Genomic DNA, 20,600 nt, shown 5'->3' on the forward strand with positions numbered 1-20,600 from the left:
CAGGCAAGGGGATGCCAACACCTGGAATGAACTTCTATGGAAAGCAAAGGGAGATCATATCATTTCATGGAAGGAAGCAAGATTGAGTTTAACTGTGACCATCTAGTCTTGAAGAAGTTATTCTACCCTTGGGCCTGGGAAAGAATCAATGTACAAGCTCTACAAGACTGCCTTGGAACATAAGAAGGAAATATTAAGAGCTATTAGCCTGCAGATGAAGTTACTTTCCACGTGCAAGAGGAGATTGGCACTTGGGCACTAACGGGCAAGGACTGACAGAGTGAGTCCTTGTCCCAGCAGAGGATGAAGCACAGGACAGAGATGCAGGGATGCTCTGCAGGGGCTTGATGTTTCGGTGCAGGGGGAAGGAAGCAGCCAAGCTGCAAAGGCAGCAGCAACCCCCAGTAAAGCCAACACCGGCAACTGAGTGCAAAGGTCTCCCCCACATCGAGTTCAAAGTCTTGAGCTTCACAGCTCTGAGCAGTGAACATTTTGCCACAGGGAACTGGGGAGGAAAAGAAATTATCCCCAGACCCAGGGATAGGAAATGTATTTCTCATTTTCTTGGCTAGAATTTAATCACCCTGAGGGGTAATCTGGTTGTAATGTAGTATACTCAGAATTCAAATGCACTTTGAGCCGTGAAATTGGGGATAGTGTTTATCTTTGTCCTTTCGAAAAGAAATATGGCACTTAAATGGTATTCTTTGATTTTTGGACAAAAAGACTAACCAGTTGCAAGCTAGTAAGCTTCCTCTGGAGTAACTTTAACTTTCAAACATCTAAAAAAAACCACCACCCTAAAACACAACAAATCACATATGCACAGTGGGCGTTGAACTGAAATGCTAACAGACACTTCTCTATAGCATCATGGAAACAACTCTATAATATACAAATATATGCACACTATATACAAATCTGACCTTAACTTGAAACAGATTGATGATAGCTTTGTCATTTGTATTACACAACCCATTCCAAAATCCAGTTGAGGACAGTTATTTATTTTCTAAGCTATAAACACTGCCGGAGAATCAATCTGCCCTTTAGATTAGAAGCTCAGATCCTATTTGTATAAATATCTTGCTGCAAAGAGGAAGACTTTATTACCACTGTAACTGGCAGCTAAGAAACAATGACATGTTCAGCAGAGGAACCCATTTCCTCGCTCGGTCTGTAGGGCACACCTACATCCTATCATATAGGAGGAATCTTTTGGCACATCAGTTTCTCATATTTCATTCTCGGGGCAAATTAAACTGTTTAATAAACTTTGACCATTCGAGTACCGTATCTTCCTTTGATCATTAGCACAGGCCACTGCTTCACGTTTTTTATAGATCAGTTGTTTGGACAGTGTGGGAGTGTTCGGAGGTCTGTATTAACAGGATATTTACACTTGAAAACATACTAATGATCCAAGCCAAAGATTGACATCTTTGATCAACCACAAACTGCCTGCCCTCTCTAGTCCTGACCTGACACCTCTCTGGGTGAGAGCAAGGATGTTTCAGGAAAGAAGAAGAAATTAATGATCTGCTGCCAGAGATAAACTCATTTCTTTCCTGCACTTCTGAAAGTCTCACTTACATGGTAAACTACTCCCAAAAGGCATAAGAAATCACAGGGAGCTTTGCTGGTCTTCCACAAAAGCAGTACATTTGAGATCAACCAGGAAAGCTCTTGTGTCTGCCTCAGTTCTGCCTCAGCATTGCACAAAGCAGAGGAGGACAGGCTGGAGCGTCACCAGCTGAGCCAACTGCTGAGACAAGGTGTGTCTCCCAAGGAGCTGCTTTGGCAAAGCTCCTCTCCTCATGTCAGACTAACCCACCGCCTGTTTCAAAGTCTAAAGCTGTGCCGAGCAAAGCAAACATCACCGTGGTTCTGTTTCATAAGCCTCTTTTCCACACAGTCAGAAATGTGTGTAATGCACAGTTGGCCATAAGCTTCACCTATCATAAAAGTTTCATTAATCTCTTTGCAGCCTTCCACTGACAACTCCAGTGGTTTGCGTTAGGAAATAATGTGGCTGTTACCCCTGGTTTGGTTTTAAAACAAAAGCTTAGTTTCTAGGCACTATTTTTTTTTAACCTTACAAAAGGGTGGAAGGAATGGGGATATGAAAATATTACTGAATAAGTGAGTCAGTATTAAAAATGTTTTCTTTTTTCAGAGAGAATGTGCTTAGACCACACTGTCCTGGATGCATGCTTCGTTGCCTGCAAACTCCATGAGTATCATTTTCATATTTCTGATTGCTTTAGGCAGGAATAGCATCAAATAACTCCCTGACATGTTTTTGTTTATTTTTTTTCTTTCTTTCTTTCTTGTGCTATTTTAATAAGCATCAATCTCTGATCATTCTCATCTTTTCTGCATAGACTCTTATCTAGAGGACAATTTTGAATGAGCCGGTACAATCTTTGTCTTCAGCCTTGTCTATGAGAACAAAAAAAAAGGTTTGATATAATAGGCAGCCATGGTAGACATTTTAGGCTCAGTTCTGGCTTTCGTTTTAGCCATTACACTGTGTTTTGGGGAGTTGTCAGAACTGCTTGTGACCCTATTAAACAGTGCTCACATGTGGATTGGAGTCTCATACTTGTGTGTCATTTTCTGTTCAAGTAATGCTGAATTAAGCCACTTCATTGCACTGTTATTTGCACCTGAATGTATTTCATTAGCTACCAAAAAGACTTAGGAGGTTTACTATAAAGGGACTAGATAACTGTCTCAAGACAATTGTTAACCTCATAAAAAACAAGCTCAACTTTGAATTTTCTCTAGAGACTAACAATGTTAACTGAACAGATTATCTCATATCATCTTCAGAGACGAATTTTCCAGACCAAAAGAAATATCTGACAACAGAGTAAGATGATAAAGGGTGCTACTTCAATTTTCTTCAGTCTGCCAGTTCACTAATGAGAATCCACAATCTGTATGGACTCTTCTTTATGTAATACAACGTCATCAAATGCCAGGAAATACCAGGCTGTTACTCAAACCATTAGTCTAAAGGAAATATGACACAACACTTTATTTTTTTTTAAAGACAAAGACAGCTGTTATTTTCTGGCTTTTAGGATGTCTGCTAGAACAGAACAGAAGCCTTAGAAGTATTTAACAAGCTTTTTCTTTAAAAAAACAACATTTTTTATGATTGTTCTTTCTGGAGTTCCGAACAGGAAAAGAAAACATTCTATTCCAAATTAATGCATTGAGACAATAGAAAAAAAATGTATTAACAACTTGGAAATTTTTCTTTTCTAGTAAAAGCAAATGAGAGAATTGATGATCAAAAAAAAAATACACTGAACGAATATGGCATCCAAGAAGACTCTGAGACAGAAGACAGTTTTTGTCTCCATGCACAGGTGGTAGTGAACTGTTAACCGCAGCATTTTAGTATGTGTTTTCAAGAATGTTCAAAACCCCAAAGACCACCTGTGTCACCAACCTGGCAGCACATTTGAATCAACAACAGTCTAGAGTCAGAACTTAAACTGAAGATAACACTGAAGCAACTTCTAGTATCTTATTATAATGGTCTATGAAATATGTATATCTCATATACATATATATTTATATACAGATACAGAGAATACATACATATATATATACAACCATACATATTTTCATATATGTTTCTGTGTCTAACACTCATTTAAGAAAAACGGAAAAAGAGAGAATGTTCTTTCTACGACTTCAAGACTTTACGAGCTACATTTTGCCCACATCTGTATAGATGAGAATTGTTGTGGCAAGTCATACAACCTCATCCAGAGTTGCAAGTTTCTTAGTCAAAAATCTCCCTCTACTCACTTGCATAAAAAGAGAAAAGGAAAAGGAGCTTTGGGGCTGACTAGATGACTCAGAGACTAGTAATGACTGACAGACACTCATATCTGGGCCACCAGTCCAAGTGTAGCCCATGTCACCAGGGGCTGTGCATTCTTGGGAATTTTGTCTAGAAAACTGCCTTATGATCCTCAGCAGAAATGGAAGGATGCCCTCCAGCACACGCAGTCAGCAGCAGAAGGGAAGTGAGAGACCCCAACTATTCACCAGCTCTGGAGAAAAAGTGCCCTTCCATTCCTTTCCAGATGCTACCCCTACTCTGCATATATGGAGCTGTTGATCACATATAAATGTTAATAGTACCTAAGGATGCATATCCCAGCTTTGAAATGCTATCTATTTTTTGGCATGTTTGTTTGTTTGAAATAAAGATATAAGGTTCCAACGTCGTTGCCTAACTAACAGCCATTTTTGGATCCAAGATTTTTTAAACTTGTTAAGATGTGAAATCTTAGCTGCTGTACCCTGTATCCTGTACTTAGTTACTCTACCCCCTACTCCTTCTTGCAATGCACTATCTACTATTTGCTTGCCCAGTTTATTCTAAAATAACATTAAATAGACATAAAAGTTGACAATTCTCCTTCGAAGAGACAACTTGAAACCTGACGTAACTCTACACCCTGCTTTGGTGACTAGCACTGTACAGAGAACTGTATTTATCACTTTCAGCAACACTTCACAAAGATTTTCCTTCCACTCTGGTGATGGGAACTGCATTTGTGAAATGTAAAATAGACCAGACTCATGAATGTTTTGGCAGTACAGCTAATATCTATGAAATCTGCATGAACATGGAACTTCTATCAGCTCTGAAGAAAATGTTAATTGATAAAACATCCTACCCAGCAAGCACACCATCTAGAAGACAGTCCACCAAGCAACAACTCAATGCAATAAAAGAACACTGTCCTCATAACATAATTTGCCACCGACATCCCTATATTCAGTGTTTCTCTCAATTTCCATGAAGGCCACCCTCCCTATAGCACAACTATCAACTGTTCAAAGTCTGAATTACTCACAACTAATTCAAAGACAGGTCCCTCACAACATTATCAATGGAAAGGCTGAAGAAAGAAGCATCAGAAAGAAAGCACCAGGTAGACTTTCATAGAGGAAAGAACACATTTTTTTTTTTAACGCTGATGTTTCCTATTTCCTTTTCTCTGCCTCCAGCAGGAGCAAGTTACAGCATCTACATGTTTCTTCAAAAGTAAGGCAACAGTTCCATACCTCAGCAGTATTTTGACTATTAATTGGTTACATATTAATTGGCCACATTATTTTCCTTGCATGAATCCCTCACCACAAAAGCTATACCTTTCAAATAAACCCACCAGTTTACCCTTGTACAGATTTGTGTGCCACAATTTCTATCCCAGCCTCTCTCTCTTACCTATCTCATTGCCACTGAAAGCTCAGAGTATTTTGTATCTGTATCTATGGTCTAATGTAATTCAATATCCAACTGCAGCAAAGGTCTAACATGTCTGGGCTTTTTTTTTTTTTTTTTTTTGCTTGTTTTCTTGTTTTCGTTTTAGAGACAAAGTTGATCAAGACCTCATGTAGACAGTATCTGATCTACAGGCACCAAAATTTTAGCAGAAATACTTCAGCGTATTATATTTCAATCTGTCTTTGGCAGCATTTTTAAATGCATCTTATGGATGCTCCCAAAGCCAGATTTAAATATCACTTCAGTCTGTCAGAGAACATCACCATCAACTCCTCATTGGATTTTCACAGTGAGGAATAAAAAGAAGGTGGATAACCTGGATAAGTCGCCCAGTAAAGTAAAAAACTGACATTCCTATCTAAGGTACCATTTCATTTAGCATTTCTCTTTATGTAAAATGGTAAAATAGCACAAGAATCACAGTTATTGATTTTCTTAGTCCAGCAGAAGTTTGATAAAGTTGATATGTTTTGAATTTCAAAAGATACAAGTTGTAAGCAGGTGAAGCCTGCACAAATTACCAGTATTTTTTGGACTTTTTTTTTTTTTCTGCTTGTATGCTTACGGTGAAAGGGGGTATGTATAATTCATTTTGCATAAGCAACAATAGCATATAATACCTTTGCTGTTGAATTCTATTGCCTCATGTCAGAGTCTTGGTTTATTTACAGACAAGAGAAGTGTTGCAGCTGAGTGATGCCCTGAGCTAATATATTGCAGGGTTTCTTCAGCTGAGGACCTTTTTGCACTCTACTATATTCCTTTCTCAGAAGAGAAGGGCCATACAGTAACACGCCCTGTCAATCTGAGCAAAAAGGTGGTAGCTATTTAGCTGATTTCCCAACTCCTGAACCCCAGCATGAACCCACACCCTCGTCCTTCCTTGAAACAGTGGACAGCGTAGCAGGACCACCGCTTGCCTACCGGTTCTGATGTTCCTGTAGCACTTGATAGATGCTGATAAGGAAGGATTGGTTTTTAAAGCTCCCCATGACACAGTCTTTGTAGATTCGAAACTCAGCAGCCGTCACGGCCTCGCCCTCAGGAATCTGAGACAAATTAAATTTGAACTCCTTGTGGTGCCGCTGGTGAGGTGTGAACTCCTTGTCATATTCAACTGCAGATGGGAAGAAGAAAGAAGAAAAAAAAAAAGAAAGAACCATGACTAAAATTTAATAACAAAATGTTTCCACATGCTACCACCTGTTTCTTGAAGAAAATAAAAATCATATTTATTCTCCAAATATGGTCTTGACAAGTGCTGTGAAAGCTTATGCAAAAAAAACCTTTCTAATGCAGGCCTTTCAAATACAATTTAGATAAGGTTTATCTTCTCTAGCTAATATACTTTTGAGATTTTTATACTTCTTAAAGAAAAGCCAGTTTTGACAGGCAAAATATGATAATTTTGGTCCTGTTTAAAACATCCTGTAACTCTGAGCAAGTGACCTCGTAAGCATTTTCCACCTGAGGATCTCTAGTTCTTCAGAGCATTTCATGAAGCCCTGCACCTCTCCTCTAATAGAGGAGATGAGGTGCTCCAGTTTGCATCAGGACATCAAAGCATGGACAGGATAAATTGTTAGCATAAGGTAAGTCAATTCACAGCATGTCCTAAAAGGTGTCATCTCTAGGCTCCTGGGTTTGGACTGTAGCCATTACATTCTGGCCTGTCACCTGAATAAGACTGACATGACATGTATTTCAAGCATTAAAGTTGAAACCCAAATGCAGTTAAAATCCCTTCCTTTTGCAAAAGTTTATTTGCGAACGAGAGAGTAAAGAGGCAATGAACTCTTTTGCTTTCTTCAGTTATCTTCCCTGGGCTTTGTCCTCTTCAGGTTGGCACAGAGTATGGAGTGCAAGGAAGACCCAAGCCAGAACCACTCCTTCTTGCAAGCAGTGTCTTAGGATTTGCATTTTCTCTGAATGAGATACCTCTTACAAACTCTGCTTCTTGCCCCATTCCTCTTGTGTTACTTGATTACAACTTGTATTTGTCTAATTTTGATTTATTATTCATTATTTATTCTGATTTCCTACTAGAAATTGCTTAAAACCACAACAGATTGTATAAACAGACATAATTACATCTTAAGAGCTCTGAAAAAGAAAACCTAAAACCAAGGAATTGTTCCCACCACTACAAATTAAGCAATATATTTCAATTATGTATACGTTCCCAGTATATTATGGTTGGGAACATGATGAAATTCAGATGTGGAGGTGAGGGAAGGACAGATTCCTTCTTATGTTAGACTTTGTGTTCGCTTTCTGGTCCTTTTCATTTTCTCCTTCTTAAACTGCAAAAGCATCCACAGGATTAAACTCACAACATCCTATGAGGTAAGTAGCCATCCCCATTTTACAGATGGATACTGAGTCACAGGGAGAGGGATTTGTCCAAGGACAGGCATAGGAGGTTTGGGGCAGAGCCAGGAACTATGGGCAGCTTCCTTGAATTTCACTGCCTTACTCACAGGTTACCTTCCATGGAGAGGAGACACATCTCCTGGCGTTTCAAACACAGCCCATGGAGATGTTTCCTTCTACCTTTCCCACCTGCCTATTCATCATCATCCTCCAGATGCAGTTTCCTCCAAACCCTCTCCCTTTTCCCTGGCAGCTGGGAGCACTTCTTCCATTTGAGCTGCCTCATCTGGCTGTGACTGTGTCCTGGCGCCCTGCATGACACTTAGTCACATCCTTCTCTTTGAAGCTTGCCTGGAAATCTTTTCACCTCCACATGACTCTCATGGAGCATTTTGTGGTACACAGCTCTTAAAAGATGCTGTATTTGAAACTGCTACAGGGTGCAAAGGCAAGCTTGCAAACTTCTGCAAACTGTTGAAGTTTGGGCACTCTTCCACATATTTGCCTGAACGGTTTAGAGGTCAATTTATTGGCAAATGTGGGTGCCTGGATCCTGTGATCTCCAAAAGGGGGGCTGTACCACCCACTCTGTGGGTGAGAGTATTGACATAATGGTATCGTGCACTTTTAATGCCACCTAGAAATTTGAACTGGTGCTAGCTTTCTCTCATCAGTGTACTGTACTTCCCTTAAAGTGTCTACCTCTGGTTTTAATTGGGAGTGACTCTAAACACTGAACTAGTTGGTCTCATTCGCCTGGACACAGTCTTGAGAAAGGGACTGAGCTGTCTGGTTATTCCATATCCTGATTCAAGCGCAGCAGGATGCACTTCTCAAAACGGACTGGCCATGTATTTTCAGAAGCTTGCAGGACTCCAACCAATAAGAAGTCATGTTTGACTGTTTCTAGTGGAACGATGTGTCCAGAATGGCCATTTTACTTGCTGCTACAAGATGAGAGGATGTAATTAATGGTGAGGGAATGTCTAAATCATCTATTTTGGAGAGACAGAAGTATGAAGCAATAATTCTTGATTTAGAACTTGCAAAGTCCTTTTTTATGCATGTAGCATCCAGGCAAAACTGGAGTCCACCTCCTGCTTGGTGGACCAGATGAGCTGCGGGGGAGATGCACCACCACAGCCTCGCAGAGCACGTGGTATCTTCTCCCTGGGGCTAGTCGCAGAGGATGACAGCGGGCTATGCACATGCAACTGCAGGCAACAACCCGATCGAGCACAACAAAAAGGAGGATGAAGAACAAATGGAAGGGCATGATGAGAACAAGCAGGAGACCCTGGAAAAGGCAATTAGGAACAAGAATCACAACAGGAAACCTGACAGGGTGCAGGAAAACTAAAATTACACTGTAGAGAAATAATAAGAGGGATATTGTACACTTCCTGCGAGTCATGGCCCTACACCAAGATGTGACTTGGCCTCCCAGAGTACACAGATAGTGAAGAGCTGTCCCATCTGACCCGCAAAAGGGACACACAACAGAGCGCAAGAGGCTCAGAACGAGCAAAAAAGTTACTTTCGGATGTTACTTTCAGACCTTAAATGAGAACGATGACTCGATCTCCTCCCATGTCCAATACAAAATGTTAGCTTATAAGTGATACAACCGAAGTCTAGTCCTCTACATCGGTATTCTCCTCTATCAGCCAAAGAAGACAAAAAAGCCTCCCAAAAACCAACACCATCGAAGCATCCACCACAGAACACAACAAGTACATTCAGGTGCAACATTTGACCCCGAGTACCCTTTCAGAGTTTATGGCTTTTAAGATGTGTTTACAATAATATTTTCCTGTTTTTAAAAGCTTTCTTCCTTTATTTTGCTTGTCTGAAAGCCCCATACAATCATTGAAGCTGACTAAATGGAACGCAGGGGAAATGTTCAAAGTGATTTTGTTATCGGGATTAGCAGAACAAGCAAGATGAATGGCACAAGCAAGGAAAGCTTTTTGTATTCTTTCAGATTAAGTTTAGCTTTTTCTGTTATAGGCATATTCAGAAGAAAAAAAAAAGAGTTAACCTGAAGGTATCCTTCTGAGCTACATTCTGAAGTGTCCCTGCAACATTGCGGGATGGAAAAAAGCCCACATGAAGCTTGTCTGAAGCAAGTATAAAAGTTTAACGAGTTGGAAAATTTTTCTGGCTATGTATCTCCCATGATACAATGGAGGGTGGATTTTTTTTTTCTTCATGGGAGTGGTGAGATATTTAAATTCTATATACTCATTGTCACCCCATCAAGTTAATAATCAACTGTTTTCATTCAACAAGACAGCTTAAAAATATAAAATGCCAACAGTTCTTCTCTGGGGGCTTTTTACCCCCTGGAAACAGTTCATTTTTAACAAAGAAGTCAAGTTTTAGAACAGTAAAATTTGGAAAGGCAAGATCCGAGCTGCTTGTTCCCAGGATTACCCAGTTTGTATTGCTATCACATTACATCGCATCAGATGACCTATTATTCAAAATGCAGACAGTGCATGCCAAAAATGCAATGCAACAGCAAAAAGGAGAAATCATTTCTCAAGCTGCTTTCCAATTTTTCTTTCCCCTGCGTGAATTCGTTCAGGTTGGTTTGATCAGTGAAATGTTAAATCCAAAACTAATTTCTTCCTGGAGATTGACACAAGCAGGCCCCAACTTTGCAAATCCATTGCTGAGAAAATTATCCATGCTCGTGGCCACAGCAGGTTGGAAACAAGCAGTTCCTGGCCTTCCTAAACCTCTCTCTAATGTTTGTTGGGGCATCGGGGACAAGCCAGGCAGAAATAGGTGTTGTAGCATCATAACACCAACTACTACTTCATAAAATGCATTCTCATGGTCTAATTATATTATTCTGAATATTACTACTTGTTTGCCTGTGTTGTGCCTTGGAGCCAATTCCAATGCAGATATGCACATACCACAGCAAGTTGGGATGGGAGGAATTGCTGGACAGGCATTTTTGCCCATCGCGGCACACTGAGCACTTCGAGCTGAAGGCCGTGGGAGCAGCCACGTTGTGGTGCCGCTGTGCCCCAACCTGGCTCAGGCTACTGATGCTCCTTTGCATTACAGGGAACACACGGTCTGAGCTCTGGACTCAGAGCGGAGCGCTCGCCGCCGGGTTTTTCAGTACAGCTCATTTCTGAGCACCAAGGCCAGCTGTGCACACATAAACAGTTAACAGAGAAGCCTGCCAGTAGCTCTTTACATTCCTCTCAACAAATATTTTTAAACACTATACAAACACAACACTATTGTTGAGAAGTTAAAAAGGCAAGAATGTCAAAATTAGGCTTACTGTGGTTTTGAATTTCATGTCTTCTAACTCTAAACCAGTGTTGCAATAGCCAATTTCAGCACAAAATGTCCTTGGTTTAAAAATAACATAGCGCTCAAAATACTTTTTACTTTAAAAGCACTGTGTAAAAGAATTAAGAAATTAACACAATGCATCTATTTTGCTAACTATACCATTTTACTTCTATTTGCGTGTATCACTGGCACCTTGGACTAAAGATAACTAACCCTAATGACTGTCATTGAAACAAACTCCTTGTGCATCAGCATTACTTGGAATCTCAGGTAACCTATGCAGAAGTGACAGGACAACAGTCTTTCCTGAGTAAACACAGTTCACATCCAGAACAGCAGTACTAAGTGTCTTCATATTTGTTGGTTTTCCTCAAGTTCTCAGGATTTGAGAAAAGCGGTAATTTGGGTGTTCAGGTAAAAATGTGGGAAGTTCCCATTCAGGTGTCAGTCTAAAAACCTCAGTAGTGCCTTTAAGAAAGTCTCACTATCTTGGAGCGAAAGCCAAAAAATATATATATTAAGCATTTACTCAAAATCTAGATCTCCAAAAGCAAACAAAAAAACTTTTATTATCTATATAAATAATCACAATTTTTATGGCAACTTAATTCCTGGAAGGGGGCAGAGTGGGAAGGAAAAGGATTGGGGCTGCAACTATATGCGATTCTGCATCTGTTCTGCCCCAGTAAATCCAAAACTTCTTGTACCCTATGAGTTTCAAGAGCAACTTTGTTCTGTTGGGCAGTGAGTCAGTCCCACATTCCAGTAAAAGTCACTAGCACTCACCACCTGCTTACGCAGAGTGAGTTTTGCCTGTGTGTTCACGAAATTAGTTTGATTATAAATAATACTTGATTTAAACATTCCTAATCATTTCTTCTTAGCTTCTTAGCCTTTATCAAATCTGCAGCAATGAAGCAGTAACTTAAGCTCCAAACACTTTTGCTTCAACAGTCCCCACTAATAAAGCCGCAGTGTATGTGACTGATCTACTGCTGCAGCCTTATAGCTGTATCAATGGGATTTCTTCAATAACAGCCATCAGGAGTTTGCACAGGACAAAATGAAACTTAAAAAGAACAGACGAACCAGTCTTAGTCACACCTACTGTAAAAAGAAGCCAAAGGCAGCAGGAATCAAAATACAGGTCAAGATTAATAAAAAAGTGATCGGTCCTTTTATTAGACTAACTGATATATAGAGGAAGGAGGGAGGGCAGGATTTCACCTATGCAAGCACTTCATCCATCCAAAATGAAGGATATCTGACTTCAGTGTAAGTGCCAGTCTTCACTTGGGTCTTACATTCTCCATCCCATGTCAAAAAAGTGTTTAACCAGACCACAAGGCGTGGGCATCTACAAGTATGAGATCTACAGCAGGTCTTTTTTCCTCTGAACAGATACCCAGGATGAACCTGAAAGCTGGTCTGGGTTTTTCCAAATCCATCAGGTCTCCCTGCTGCACTGGCAGACCCTCACAATTACAGACAACCAGCTAGAGAAGCATGACTGCATTACAGATTAAAGCTGACTTCTTTATAATATAAGCATTTTTTTTCTAAATGTCTGAAAAGAACCAAAGAATATAAAGCACTAATTAAATAGGAAGAAAAGAAATCCAAAAGGCTTCACATCTCCTTTCTCCTTTTAAGAAGCCAACTAAAGCTAATGAACCCACAGGTATAATAGCAGGTCAGCAGTAGAGCTCCTTGAAGTAGCAAGATGGCATCAGGGACAGGATCACTGATATATCTGTCTTTTACACATCTAAAGACACTAAAGATACTAAAAGTCAAAGGCCTGAAAGCAAACACTCCGCTGCCCCTTGTGCCTCTGGCCTCGCTTTCAGCCCCATAACTCACTTCTGATAACTGCCACCACGGCAGCAGCTCTGCATGGCCCTGCAGGGTCTCCACACAAGAGCTTCATGCTACCCTTCAGACAGATCTGGGATTAGTGAGGAGCTCCCAAGCACTCTCGCTGCGATAACGCAATGTTGCTGCACTGTCACCCCCGATGGCAACGCAGTCACCACAAGGAACCTCTGACGAAAGGCGTTCTTGAGTAAAGATGTGTAAGAGTACACAGAAGCGTCCGAGAGGCGAATGAGGTGAGTAATTAACTTTTCCCACTGACAGCTGCTTACGCTCCTGGCGGTACAGACAGCTCTTAAACAGAAAAAGCAAAGAAATTTAGAGTTGATTTTGGCTTTCCACCTTTTGTTTATCCCCCCTAGGCCCAATTGAGGTGACCTACGGACAACAGCTAGCTAAGCTACTATAAATATAATGCAATTGGAAGTTAATGACAGTTTAAAAATAACAGTAAAAAAAGATTAAAGGCCAAAAAAACTCCAAAAAGGGTGCTTTCTTAGAAATAGCTATAATATTGCATCTGGGCTGCCACAATATAAAGTGGATTTATTCCACTGACTTGAGTGGAGCAATGCCAGTTTACATCTGATGAAGACCTGGCTTTATACTCAGTAGTTGTGAGTGCCAAACCAGAACGATTCAGAAAAATAACCCATGATTAATCCAATCCCAGTGTCATTACAGAGATTAAACAATAGCAAATCACTCTCTAAACATAACATTCTAGAACAGATCTTTAAAGGAGGAGGGCCTTGTATTTTTTTTCTTCTTTTATCAAAAGTAAAACTGAGCTCCTCTTTGTTTCTTTGTACTAGGAATCAAGCTGGAATCAGCCTGTAAAACCAGATTAAATCAGTTGCACAACAGCTTCCTTTCAGGATTCTTGAACCAAAGGCAGCTTTAAAATCAAAATAATGCACTAACCAAATATATAACACCCAGGGGATGCTGGAAAGTACTCAAAGACATTTTCACGGTGTCCACAAAGATGCCTACTGTATGGCCAGCAACACTCCTCTCCTCCACACTGGAACCAGGCAGCACCGGGGACCAGCTTCCCCCTGACACGTGAGGGGAAGAGGGCAGTAAATCCTATGCGAGGAGGAGATCCCGGCGCGGGGCTGCCTGGGAGCAGTGATGCAGCCGCGGGCCCGCAGCATCTCTGCCACAGACATCCACAGCCAGCCTTCCTGCACTCTGCTCCTCACACGCATCACTCTGCGATGGTCCCGGCAGCCTCAACCCTACAAATGGTAACAAAACCAGCATCTTTTTCCATAAGCTGGCACATACAGAACTGCAAACAATGTCATATCCTCAAAAACCAAACATCTCACTGTTTCAGAATGCCATTTTTTTTTTCCTCAATCAAAGGCACTACTGTTTGCATTCTTGTGGCAACATTAATGCAGTTCCCACTGAGCAGACGATAAGGACCCTGCCTGCAAAATCTGCTTCTCTGGAGCAAGGGATCTCGAGCTACTGTGTTTCAAAGTAATTTATGCTTAAAATAATATTATGCTTTTCAGAAAGCATTTGCGCTTCCCGGTGAGGTTTCATGGGTGCAGCGTTTCGTGAAGGAGCGGGTACCACGAGCCTCGCGGCAGCGCTGCGCGCTGCAAAGCACTTGGCAGCTCGGCGTGGGGAAGGCAGGCGGCATTTCTGCCCGTGACACTTCAAGCCATCTGTGGAAACCTTCCGCTCCTGGCGTTTCCCATCCTTCAGGCTTGACACAGGTCATGCTGCATTTCCTCTTGGAAGCATCATTTCAATGGCAGCTCCCTAGAACTGCACAGCTGCCCAAGTCCTATCAACTGGATTTTGAAACATTTTCAGGAATTTTTAAACAGTGCAGCAGTTTCCTGGCTTATCTCACATCGTCTTTCAAAATTGCCTGCCTTCCAGTAGGAATTTAAGGCAGCCCACTCCAATTCACTTGCGCATTTGAGTTAAATTTCAATGCTGAAGTTGAGCAACGTGGAAACTGTTTTTATGTTCATGCCTATTTTCCTGCGTCCTCTGTTCACTGGGGAGCTTTAAAATTTATTAGCAAGACTGTGAATCAGTTAGCACCAAATAGTAAAACGAGCAACGCAAAAAACATTTTCAAATCAAGTTGTACACTTCCTTCTTGTTGAGCACTAATCTCTGGGCATCACGGGCGGGTGTGAGCAGTTCATTTAATAACTGCTGAGAACGATACCCCTTGAACACAGTGCAGCCCCTCCCTTTTAAAGATAGTACCCAGGGTTTAAAATGCTATAAATTATTGAAAATGTTCAATCCAGAATTCAACCATAGCCCTGTGGACACAGATATATAAAAATAATTAAATAAGGTATCTCAATTTATTACACTGCTTATAGTTTACCAAAACTATCTCTGTAGCATTCATTGACATGACTTGTGATTCCAATGGACTCACTCCATCAAACACTGTGCATTGACTCGGCATTAGTATTTACTGTTTAGTATTATATGCAGGACTCCTGTTTCAAACAACTGCATTGAACAGTGTTTAGTTAGAGACAGTGTCCTGATGCAGCACAGAAGGTTGTGAGGAACTGTTCATCTGCTCTGTGAAAAATGGCTGTAAGAAAAAGAGTATGAAAGGACGCAAAGTGGGTATCAGCAAGAGAAAAGACAAGATATGGGAAAGAGAGGAAACACTAAGCTTGAGAAGTGCAGAAAGTGACAGGAGAGGTAGGAAGGAGTAAAAATTGCTCTCCAGAGATGTCACGAATTCTTAACGTTTAATGTGATTACAAAGCAAACGGCTCAGCAAGAGTCAAGACCACAAGATTTCACAGCTCTAAAAACTGAGGACAAAGAATATGTGGTGTGTTTCAAGAAATGTGAAATAATTACTATTGATGTTCACCTATATTTGTCTAAGCAGTAGCACGGTTTGGAAGTGATACCCCTCACTGCCTCCACTTACTGTCTTGGCTCACAGATTTGGAGGAAATGGCTCTAATGCTCAGAGCTTAACCAGGTTTGCAAATTCTGAATCTTCATTTGGGTCATGGGGTCAATCCACCAGGATAACCCCCAAGCACTGTCTGAAAGAGCCTGGAAGACATTGCAATATACAGAAACACCAGGACACCCTTGGATCTAGAAATAAACCCAGTATTTCTTGTGTTGCCCTTCTCAATTATTACACCATTTTCAACTTTATTCTGTCATGGGGCTGACTATCCCATAACCTCCTCCGGACATTCAGGAAGACGCTCTCCCAGTAAACTCCGTTAATGGAAACACAAGGAGCCCCAGCACGACCTGCTTTGATCTTCTGACACTATTTGGAATTACGTACTAATAGTACTAGACAAGCTCATCTGTTCATACATGAGATCTGACATGGAATTTGGATAACTGCAAGGTGTGAATAACCCTGTTCTCCAACATGTTCTTTCAAGGCCAAATAAAAAAAAAATCATAACAATAATAATCTAAAGGAGATAATGAAGAGAAAAGCCAGAAGGCAGCAAATGAAAGTCTTATCCCATTCCCAGCCTCCTCCAAGAAGGACAGAGGGCTGTGGAGTCCCTTAGGGATCTCACTGCACAACCCTAACATATCTGTAAAGCATTTAAGAACTCTATGGAAACTGGAAAAAAAATAACATAAAACAGAAATCATAGCATATTTTACAGTCATTATATCAGATGTGGGGTCACTGTTCCTCTTTCCAAGGTAGTGACTTCTTGCAAAGCTTTCTTTCCACACTTGTCCCATGTTGTGTGTTGTCCTGATCACACATGATTTCCCCTGACACCCTCTGACTTGACACCTCTTGAACTTGTGCAGGATCACGGCCTCAGTCTGTATCCAACATATTCCTGAAGTCACATGTTTCCAAACAGGCCATATTTACACAAGCACACAGAAGTGGCCACCCAGGGTCAAATCAAAGGTCCTTTTGGCCTGTCTCACACTTACCAAAAGCAGATGCCTATAGAAAACTAAGGACAGGACAAGCATATATGATACTTCTCCAGAGAACTCCCCTAAATGCATTATACTTATTCCAATGTCTTCTCCCTGACCCCGAAATACTGGCCTGTGAAGGCATCTCACCCTCTGCTCATGATCAGAGAGACTGGCTCTGTCCTCGTTTCCCAGGTTTCGGGAACTTGAAGGCAGGAGCTCTCCCTCCAGGCAGAGGGGTGTTCAAAGTCAAAGCGCACAGCAGCCTCTCTGCCTTGCCCAAGAGCGAGGCAGTGCTCATCTGCCGCTGCCAGTGGTGGGCAGAAAACACCCACGTGAGAGTCCCACAGGAGTCCCCAGGCAACCACCTCTCTGGGGTGCCCCACAGGATGCACTTTGGAAAGAGACTCCAGGCTGCACAAGATGAGCTCTTACGCATGCATTTCCAGACAAACCACAAAAAGGATGTGGCCAGGGGAACCAGGGAAACCCATTGCATGCTTCAGGTTGGGAAACGGAGGTCTCTTGACCTACCAAATTGATGAAATCCACTTTTTTTTTCCATTCTTGATCTGCCCACTGAGCATGCCAAGAAGCGTGCCATTTGGGAGGTGACATTTTATTTTCCCCTCTGAAATCTTGTCTGCTGTCAACCAATATAATGATGCTATGGAGAGCCAAATAGCCGTCAGACATGAAAAAATATGCAATCACTGTGGGCGGTTAGAGCAGAGGTCATAAAATGGTCATTAATAGTTTTATCTAACCTGCAGCCTTTCAGTTTCTCACAGTATGTCTTGAAAAAGAAAAGAAAATGACATCATACAACTTTAATGATCCGCGTAGGGGTAAAGAATCTCACCCTTAAAAAAAAAAACTCTGAAAAATGTTTTTTAAAAAAATAACCTTGACAAAAATCCACAGCTTGCCTAATAGCTTTTCTCTAAGCTTTCCTTTTTTTTTTTTTTTTAATATTCCCATATCCCCCAGTGACTAGAAATATACTTGGAATGTTTCTGTCCATCTGATAAAGAGATTGGACACTGCAGCACAATTTCAGATACTCGGCCTGAAAGACATACAGCTTCTGTTCCTGGCTGTAGCTCACAGTTCCCAACTGCGCTAGACGAGAAGGGGACTCAACACTTTGAGAAAGATAAGAGAAAACTGACGGGGGTATGAAACCCTAGGAAAAAGTAAGAGCTAAGGAAAAATACTATTAAAAAAACTATTAAAATGGGATTTGTGGAATAGATCCTTCGTTCCGCATAGTTGGCCTGTCTTTAATACAGTAGCGTAGTTGGGTAGTTCACCTGAAAAGCATCCAGCAGGAAAACAGGCAGCCTCTGCCAAGTCCTTTCTCATATTTTATTTTATTTTTTACCCCTTTCACTTTAATCAAATATACAAAGCAATCCTTAGGATCTAGGAATTTAAAATGAAAGCTACATACAACTGGTCTTCAAATGATAACACGTGAACTGACTCAAAAAATGGGCTCGAGTTAACTAGCAGGAAATTAATAAACCTCATTGGTTAAAAAATAATATATAAATGGTTCTGGCTTTTGGTTTATCTTGCTCATTTTCCTTAAGTTATGAAGTTCCTGAAGACAGAATTAAAAATGAATGACTGCCTCCAACTACAAGAGAGAATGTGTTAAAATTCACAAACAGAGCTGCTTGCCCACAGATTAATTTTTTAAAACATTTGGCTTCTATATCTTTGCAATTCATGTCCCGGCTGTTTGGCTATTTGAACATTTTTCTGCTCCACCCAATTGAGCCTTGTCATCACTGATTTTATTTTTCCGCTCCATGTCTCTTAGTAATGCCCTCCTCTCTTGCCTTGACTGGTCACATCCCATCTTTAGAGAAAAATATCCAAGGCTCTTCCAACTTTCAGTAAAGACAAGTAGATATATAGAGATACATTCAATTAAAAAACCCACAATCAATTCCACTTTAGTCTTAAAATATGCCTTTTATCTGTTCTCATGCTTGAAGTGTTTTTAATATTGTCAGCAGCTGGATTGCCCAGACACAAATTTTAGTTTATGACTCAGTGGCAAACACATTGGTTAAAAAAAAAATAGCCTTTTTGCCCTTTTTTTTTTTTTTTTCTAATTACTGCAACGTGGTAGTAAGTATCTGACACTCATAAAAAGACTCCAAGGAGATGGTTACCATACCTTGTACTTTTTTTTTTTTCCTTTTTTTTTCTTTTTTTTAAAAAAAATTTGTTTCTGTTTTAAAAAGAAAATTATTAACTATTGAAAAAGTTGGACCAGGATGACTTGTCAACTCTTTCTTTACAAATGTATAGGAAAGGGGATGATTTGATAAGCAAAAATAATTTTAATACACATTTGTTAAATTAGTTTTGCCTTGGTACACTAAACTCCAAAACTAGGGTTCAGGAAGGCATGAGGGAGAGTTTTTATTGCAATTCTGGCTTACAGAGTGAAAGCTTAAACCTTTATATAACATTTGCACATTGAAAAGAGACAGGCGATTATACTGCATGTCCCAGTAAGAACTTCTTCCAGAAAAACAGGAGAAAAGGAACCTAAATGTTGTATAATCAATGTTATTAGCTGCAGCTGCTATCATACTTTGAGGAAGCTCCAACTTAGAAACAGCATCAATGAAGCACTCCAAGATGAGTAATAATTTGCCTGATATTAAGGGAGGGGGATAAAAAGCATTTTCAAAAATGTGATCTTTGGTACAATAACAGTCTCTCAGAGAATTACTAGTCAGAAAACACTGCAGGATACCAAAAAGAAAACACAGCACATTGAAAATGTTGCCTCCATTAAAGAGAAACTGGGGAGCGGGTAGGTGAAGGGAAGGAAAACCCTTTTATTTACCTAACTCTGTGAATGCTAATGCTCACGTGTGTGTTGTAACAAGATTGGGGACTTCGAAAACTCTAATCAGTAGGTGCACGAGCAAATATTTATTCTGATCCATTCCAACTCTCTGTGGTTTGTAAATCCCCAAGAAAAAAAAATCTGCAGAACAAACCAGTCTAGACCACAGATTTTGGCTACTTCATGGTATTTAGAAAACTACAGGAAATAGGACAACTCTAAGGAGTTTTTGGTAGACTTTTTTGTTTGTTTTTTGAAGATCTATGAATATCTGATGTATGTGCACTTGTATGGGTAGTTTAAGAGAATTCTTTGGGGCATTCTTTAAAGCGTAGTCACTGTAATATAGAATTCCACATACTTGATGTCTCCATGAGGTGTTGATATATAACCTCTTAGATGCTTTCTGACCCATGCTTTTCATCCTAAGACATTAAAAAAACAACCTCATAATAACACCTTTGTATTCCAAGATTCTGAAGAGTTTCCAGCAGCATTTTTCTCTCTCTGTTACCCAAATGCATGGAAAGAATCGCTTTTTATCTTTCCATCAGAGGAAAATCTGAGCTGGAAAATATTCTAGATAAAGGATTGTCTTTTGGGGGATAGCATCTATTTAAAGTGATAGAAGATCTTTCTATCCAGTTTTATAAAAGCTTTTCTTTGGGGTAAAAATGCATTTTGTGCCTTTACCACATGGAAAAAAGTCAAAAGCTTGAGCAACTCTGCTTTAGGCTGTGTAAGAAAGTCAGGGTGCTTGTAGATCGTACTATAGGCACTGCGATAAGGTGGGAAATATAAAAAAAAATACAAGTAAAGCTACATATTTTCTAATAAATACTTCAGTAAAAAAAATCCCCTTTCTCATAATTATTCTATTAGTATATTGGATCATTTAGT

The 20,600-nt window shown here is 40.3% G+C and overlaps 1 protein-coding gene across 1 annotated transcript in view; it reads right to left on the reverse strand.

Moving 5' to 3' along the window:
• BMP6 (bone morphogenetic protein 6) overlaps positions 1 to 20,600 on the reverse strand; it is a 92,207-nt gene that overhangs the window by 18,173 nt on the left and 53,434 nt on the right. The window contains exon 2 of the mRNA XM_088521744.1: positions 6,248 to 6,440. Coding sequence (XP_088377870.1) covers positions 6,248 to 6,440 — 193 coding nt within the window. The remainder of the gene's footprint in view (positions 1 to 6,247; positions 6,441 to 20,600) is intronic.

This window comes from Tinamus guttatus, unplaced genomic scaffold (assembly GCF_059628265.1).
Source record: "Tinamus guttatus ecotype Peru unplaced genomic scaffold, ASM5962826v1 Tinamus_guttatus_pri_ptg000131l, whole genome shotgun sequence".
Lineage (NCBI taxonomy): Eukaryota > Metazoa > Chordata > Aves > Tinamiformes > Tinamidae > Tinamus > Tinamus guttatus.